Source organism: Papilio xuthus, unplaced genomic scaffold (genome assembly GCF_000836235.2).
Source record: "Papilio xuthus unplaced genomic scaffold, Pxut_1.1 DF827870.1, whole genome shotgun sequence".
NCBI lineage: Eukaryota > Metazoa > Arthropoda > Insecta > Lepidoptera > Papilionidae > Papilio > Papilio xuthus.
Window position 1 is genome coordinate 954,158 of NW_013530779.1, and position 7,695 is coordinate 961,852.

At 35.9% G+C, this 7,695-nt stretch overlaps 1 protein-coding gene across 2 annotated transcripts; it reads left to right on the forward strand.

Annotated features, from left to right (window-relative positions):
* Positions 1 to 4,486: 4,486 nt before the first annotated feature.
* LOC106115228 (tigger transposable element-derived protein 6-like) lies at positions 4,487 to 6,876 on the forward strand. Of its 2 annotated transcripts, XM_013308549.1 has the most exons (2): positions 4,487 to 4,581; positions 4,706 to 6,876. In XM_013308549.1, the coding sequence occupies exons 1-2, from the start codon at positions 4,573 to 4,575 to the stop codon at positions 5,762 to 5,764; spliced, it is 1,068 nt and encodes a 355-aa protein (XP_013164003.1). In that variant the 5' UTR covers positions 4,487 to 4,572; the 3' UTR covers positions 5,765 to 6,876. The 2 variants fall into 2 exon arrangements, with proteins under 2 accessions (XP_013164003.1, XP_013164004.1); XM_013308550.1 differs by lacking the exon at positions 4,487 to 4,581 and having other exon boundaries at positions 4,591 to 6,876.
* Positions 6,877 to 7,695: the final 819 nt, after the last annotated feature.

A 7,695-nucleotide genomic window follows, 5' to 3' on the forward strand; every position in this document is an offset into this window, starting at 1 on the left:
TTTCAAGTGAGTTGCATCCTTTTAATCGCACTATGCGTAGTAAATCTTCTGGTAAATTATAGAGAAATACGTTCATTGACATGTAATCGTAAATGGTGATTTTACTATTGCGCAGATTTACGTCACTAATTCGGTTTACTTTTGCAAATAGTGTACTTTTAATATGCTGTATTCTATTACAAAAATCAAGATAAGATTCGCCATTGTTAATTTTTAAAGTCTCTAATTCAATCGCGATACATTCTTCGAAACGTGGATCACCGAAATGTTGTTCGAAAGCTAATTTAAGTTCATTCCATGTCTCAATGTCTGGTCTTTCACTTATTAATGTTGCTGCTTTGCCTGTTAGTTTGGATGTAATGACTTGGTATATATATAGGTCTCGTTCTAGATTGCCTACTTCTCTACATATTTTAATTACATATTCACATTTTCTAATAAAAATATTTAATAAACTTTCATCACCGTCGAATTTGGGGATGATTCCTGAAAGTTCTTTGGGAATCTGTGTGATCTTAGTCATTTTTTTATTTTTTTATTTAATAGTATTTAAATATTTTATAAAATTTTCATTCAATATGTACTTATGTTCTAATTAAAAAGAAATATATAGTGCAAATCGATTTTTGGAAAATACACTACGTATCTCTCGACACTTATAATTAATGTGGAATAGGATTGGATAAAATCAGATGGAATAGCGATAAAGTCTACTCACATGCTGTCCATGTCCCTCCTGGTGAGTCTTAATCTGGAGCTCTGCCTTGGCCTGCCGTTCTTCTTGACGAATTTGTTTGGTTCGAGGATTCTCGTATGAAAACGTTAGAAAACGCTCGTCGAATTTTCCTGATTTTAAGTAAAACTCGACGCGAAAATCCTACCGGCTGCGCCAGTCAAGTGTTGTGGGAGCCGGAAGGCCTTTTAAAAATACGACTTTTTTTAATTAGACATGTATATTGATCACAAGTGCTAACGAAAGTTCGAATGCTCGCTACCAGAGTTAGCTTAAAAAAAACTTACAATGCTATTGTTCTTATGCTAGAGAAATATTATGCAGGAAATGCATAAATGATTCATCGTGAATCCAGTTAGGATTTGCACTTCCAGCAGATCCTATTCGCCCATCCCTGACAAAGTGATCTTGGTATCGTAATCGCGGAAACAAAGAACGGATGGACTTTGACCGCAACGGGTACTGTTAAGCACCTCTCTCCGCCGAAGTTACTGAGTCTACTTGATGAGCACCACTTCTGCCTATAATTCTGTCGGGTTTTTGAACAGTAGTTATTCCGGTCTCTTCAAATTAGTGGTTGAGGACTTGGTGAACGTCATGAGGGTAAAATGCGAGCACAAAACACGATGATTATAGTTTTCACAACATTTAATTTAGTTTCATCACGTTTAAATAAAGATGGCGCCTCGACCTCACTCAAGCCACGTGCTCTGCTCTGATTGGTCGTTACCCCTTAAATGGACGATTTTTGTTTCACGTTTGAAAAAAATATATTTGTGTAATAGACATGTATTACTGTCTAGGAAAAATGAGTAAAAAAAATCTAGACATGAATTTACTATACTTTTTTTTGCAATAATGTGAGTGTTGTTTATAAACTACATTGCGCATTCATTGAGATTTTGCAAGTATGGGTAAAATAAGAGTGGATATTGTTTTTGAAATTTATTTATTTATTCTTCATTATGATATTTATAAAGACAACTGCTTTTATCACATAAAGATACACGACATTTTTGGTACAATTTGAATGTAAAGCCTGAACATTTTGGGAATTTGTACCTCTGCTGTTTATTGTTAATGTTCCCAGTGAGAAAATTCCTTCCTCAGCTAATAGTCTAGTCGACAAGTTAAAAATGGTACAAAATAGAGATACAGCTCTTAAAATTACGTGCGATAGCTCATTGGATCCGGAATGACCTCTAGAAAAATGTGCCAAAAGCGTGTATTAGCACAAAAAATTGCAAAAGTTATAAACAATTAAACATGAAAAAAATGGCATTTCGTTTTTTGCCAATATTTCATAAACTAATAATATTTAAGAAATTTCAAAAAAAGATTCTGAAAGAGGAGGAAATTTCCAATAAAAAACTCCTAACTAAAAATAAAAAAAAAACATATTCAAACTACCCCTTTAAAAAAACCACTCGTATCTTGTGGGATACATTGCCAAATTATCTATGACTTGATTATATAATAATTTATATGAAAATAAATATAAAAAACACGTTAAAAATCAGTAGTACTATTTATTTAATAACAAAAATGGAACTTTAATGAAAAAATACAAAATCAAATTAATTTTAGACATTCATATTATAGAAATTGAAAAAACAGTTCCTATCCGGTAAAAGACACAGTCTCATTTGATGCACATAACAGTAGTCTGACCTTTGATACATAGTTTGCATCGTCCTTTGGACCCAAAAGTAGGGAAATGATTGTATCCATCATATTTAACGTCCTTCGCAGTTGGCCTTACGGTACAGGGTGTTTTTATAATCTTTTTTGGTGGTACAGAATCATAGTTTTTGAATGGCTGCTGTCTCCCAGAACGTAAGAGCCCTTGTATAATATGATGTCGAAACTTCTTTAAACTCAGTCGTTTTATGTTATTCACGCCAATATGTCTGCGATACAAAATCCAGCTATTGTTCGTAATCTATCTATCCGAACCGGGAGCTTTACGTGGTCGCAAATTTTTAATTAATTTCTCGACTTCATCGCTGATAACCGGAGTAATTGAGTCAAGTAGGGGCTCGCTTTTTCTCCGGTCGACCTTGCTGTCCACCTTTCGGAGGTGATCAGGGTCGATCGTTTGGCGACTAGGGCAGCACTGGGCTTCGAGACTGTCAGCCAGGCATTCGGCTTTATCTTCGTCCAACATGGCTGGTGGCATATTTGAACGAGAGAGCGGTGGCATCGTCGAGTACGTGTCGCCTTTAAGTGACTTGGGAAGTCGCCAAAAGGCTAAGTGGGATGGCTTTATGTTACGAAGTGTTGAATCCCACCGTTCGTTCCTGAATGCAACTATGCGTGTTTTTACTTCACGTTTTAATTTACGTAGCTGTTTTCGGTTCGATTCAGTGGGGTACAAATCGTGAGCTCGGGTGGCCGCGTTCTTGCGTCTCAACAAGTCTCTGGCATTTGGTGGAAGTGCCCAGCGTTGGTTGACTGACTCTGGCATCTGCCTTGAGCAGTCGTCGATGGCGGTTTGGATATGACTTGTTAGAGAGCCGATCGCGGCTCCGCCGTCCGTGTCATTTATTTGTATTAATCCGTATATATATATATTAATCCGTGTTAATTAGGTCGGGGACAGAGTTTAGTTGTGGGGAATTTATGTCTTTGAGCTTGGCACTAAGTTTGTGCCAGTCAACAACTGTTTTAGTTGGAGGGTCAGTTTGTGCCGAGGTCCCTAGCTTTAGTAGAACTGGTCGGTGATCCGAGTGAAGCTCATGAATCACCTCAACGTTACGTAAGGTTAGGTTGATATTCTTGATGATTGCAATATCAAGCACATCCGGAGTGTGTCCCAATGTATGGGGATAGTAAGTGGGCTCTAATGGCGCTATGAAATCAAAATCGAGTAGGTCAGACAGTGCGTCAAGCGCACGGCCGCGTTTACTGATTCTGGTAGAGTTCCATCGAATGTGTTTGCTATTGAAATCACCTGCAAGGATCGTGGCTCCTCCTAAAGATAGAAGGGATTCAAAGTCGGAGCGTAATATGGTTGCGCTTGATCTACAGGGAAGGTAAACTGAAGCTATTGTAATGGGGGCGTGACCAGTCATGGCCAGCTGACAGATCGATGCCTCTAGATGTGTTAGCGTGGGCGTATCGATGGGTACAGAGTGCAGGGATTTCTTATAGTAAATAATAGTACCACCGACTGGGGCGCCGGTTCTGTCATTTCTAACGATGTTATAATTAGAGACTTTAGGGTCTCTCATTGTCGGTTTAAGAAATGTTTCCTGCACGAGTAACACGTCGACTTGACGGTCGCGGAGGAATGTATGGATTTCGTCGCGTTGGTTCCTAACGCCGCCATTCGCGTTATTGACGGCTATACTAATTGAACGCGGTTTGACTCTGCCATTATTACGCGCGAGAGACGGATGACTACAATTATTTAACGCGTTTGCAGCCATCGATACGCCTAGTTGTGTTCGAGAGCACATACGATGTGCTTGTACTTTTTAATTAAGTACAGTCGGGTTCCTATATTTCCTGACGCTTTTTAGTATTCCTCAGCACATGTTAGAACTTCCTCCATATTGAGGCTCGTAAGACGGTTGAGGGATTCAAAAGAATTCCCTGTCGTTTTAGGTGGTGCAGGCATTGCCGCCGGCTTGACCGGTGCGGCTTAGGAATGGACACGGTGGATGTATGAATCAAATACCCTTGAATTGTCCATAAGAGTCAATATTAAATATACCTCTACATTGCGAACATTTTTTGCGAACAACCTCTATTTAACGAATTTTGTCAACCCAAAACCTCTATATAAAGTTGCAGTGTCACTAATGTATGACTTTTAATCTCATAATATGTGATTCATGTTGCGACATGTTTCGACACGCTTTCGTTTGTAAATCAATCTTCGACACGCTTTTGTTCGTAAATCAATCATTGTTGTTTGATGGAAAGTAATGTTAACACTTATTCTCGTCACAATTGTCAAAGATTTAAGTTAAAATGGCTCAGAAACGTAAAAGGTGTTCCTTATCGGTCGCAGAAAAGCAAAACATAATTAATTATGTGGACAAAAATCCTATGACGAAAAAATTAGCCATAGCTGATAAGTTCGGGATTCCCGCAAGTACATTGGGGACAATTTTAAAATTTAAAGATAAGTTTTCAGAAGAAAGTGGTTTGCCTGTAAATAGTAGAAGATTAAAATCCTGCGAGTTCAAAGACGTAGAGGAATGTGTGTTGAAGTGGTTAAAACAGTGCCGAGACAAAAAAATTACAATCGGAGGCCCTATTCTTCAGGAAAAGGCTCAGCAGTTTGCAGTAGAATTGGGACATGAAAAGTTCCGCGCTAGTAACGGGTGGCTTCAAAATTTCAAAAAACGAAACGAGATTGTTTTTCGAAAAATATGCGGTGAAAGTGTTAATGAAACAGTATGTGATGATTGGAAAGACAAACTGGCAGAGCTGACCGCCGGATACGATCCCGAAGACATCTTTAACGCCGATGAAACTGGACTATTCTATAAATGTTTACCTGACAAAACCTTATCATTCAAAGGCGATGAATGTAATGGCGGAAAAAACAGTAAACTTCGCTTGACAGTACTGCTGGGAACAAATTGTACTGGGACCTACAAACTTAAGCCACTCATCATCGGAAAATATAAAAAACCGCGATGTTTTAAAAATGTCAATAATCTGCCAACAGATTACACATCTAACCATAATGCTTGGATGACCAGTAATGCTTTTTCCAATTGGCTTCAAAGTCTAGATAAAGAGATGAAGAAAAAAAACAAGAAAATTATAATGTTCATCGATAATTGTACTGCACACGGAGAAATTCCTAAGCTGAAAAATATAAAAATAAAATACTTGCCTCCAAATACCACTTCAAAACTTCAACCACTGGACCAAGGCATCATCCAAAGCTTCAAAATGCATTATGGGAAGGAAATTGTCAGACGGTTTCTTGCTGATCTTGAACGCCAAACGCCCACTACAATTGACGTTTTACAAGCCATGTGGAGGCCATCGCCAAAGCTTGGAATCTAGTCACTGAAAAGACCATTGCAAACTGCTTCAAGAAGAGTGGGTTTAAAGTAACATGCGAAGATGAGGAGGACGATTTATCACTCGCAGAACTTGCTAGGACCTGGCAAAGAGTTCAAGAAGAATCGCACCTTCAAGAGACTGAGTTCGAAGACTTTGTTACCTTTGATAATGATTTAGCCGTTTGTGGAGAACTAACTGATGCTGACATCGTCACATCTGTGTTGCCGGTTACTAATGCAAAAGTGGATGAAGACGAGGAAGAAGGGGGCGAAATTGATGAGCATAACTTCACAATAAAAGATGCTTACAATGCTTTAAATATAATAAAATCGGTGTTTCTCAAAAAGGGAGGTTTGAGTGACGATATAGTCAAATCCATCACGAAATTGGATTGCGCTTTGGATGTAATAACTCTTACCGGTGGTAAACAGACAACTATTTATGACTTTTTTCCTAATCAAAATGAACAAAATTGAGATTAAGCTACTACATATGTATAACCACATTTTTGATTCTTTACCCTTAATTCGTGAGTTTTGTTGTACGAATCTTTGAAATTAACTACATAATGTTTGCACCCACAAAGATATGTACCTACAAAAAAATTTTGTTACTTGCCTAATTGTTTTTAAATAGAAAACACATACAGTAATTTGATAAAAAAGAGTTATCATTTATTAGTAGAAGTTGTTCGCTATAACAAGATGCGTACGTAATGTTGAGGTGAATAAAACTATTTTTTTACCTCTTTATAACGAATTTTAGACCATCCTAACCTTAACATAACGAACCTCAGTTTAACGAATTACTCGATATAACGAATATTTACTTGTTCCCCTCCGATTCGTTATATTGAGGTTGCACTGTATTATGTACTGTAAAAATAGAATACAATATTTAAGTTTTACTTCTCAAATAAATTCATATAATTATCATGAACCTAAAGATTCCGCATTTTAACTCTTTTGTTATTACTATTCTCCATAGATGTGTAACCTATAGATTCCTTAACGAGGAAAAATAATGAGCTTAGGAGGCATATTTTGGCGAAAAGTACCTGTGTTGAAATTTAAATTACTTGTAAGAAAATTGTATACAATCTCTGTTTATTTTTTATTACTTAGTTCAAAAAAAGTTTAAGATATAATATAATAAGTTGTGATATTTGTAAAATCCAAATTTAATAAATTAATTTTGTTTCATATTTTTCACTAAATGGTATTTTTTTTATCTTTTGTACTTGATACTTAATTCCCTATATTTTAGTATATTTTTATTTTCTATACACTGCATTTCCCAATTTCGAGAAAATCTTATTATGTTAGTGTATATTTTATATTAAAGTCTAATACATATTTCTAAAAATTGTCATAATATTAACATCAAACTAATATTTATATTATTATAATATAAATTATACTAAATTATAATATAAATAATGTATAGGTTACACATCTATATTGACATTAATATAGTTATTATGCTAGTGCATTTCATGCAACATGGTAACTCTTTTTTAGATTTGCGGTTAAACTACTCCATATAATAAGTTATTTTTCAAAATTTAGTTTAGAATTACAATATTTTAAACAGTCAAACTTTGTAGCACAGATGTTGCAGCGACATGCAGTCAGTAATTCTGAAGCAGAATCCTTCATTTAATAATTCTGTAGAACTTGAAGAGGTGCAATCATTCATCTGCAACAGTATGAAATGGTAATTAATTGATTCAAGTCTACAACATAATCAATATTTTTATTGCTTTTCACCTAATTACATACCTTATTAAAAAAAAACTGGTTATCTTTGATTATATAGATTTCTCCCCATTTACTTACAAAACTTCTTTGAAATTCAATTCTCTACAATGATGGAACTCACAAACCATGTAAAAATGATGATTAGTTTTCTACAGGTACAGATTTTTTGGA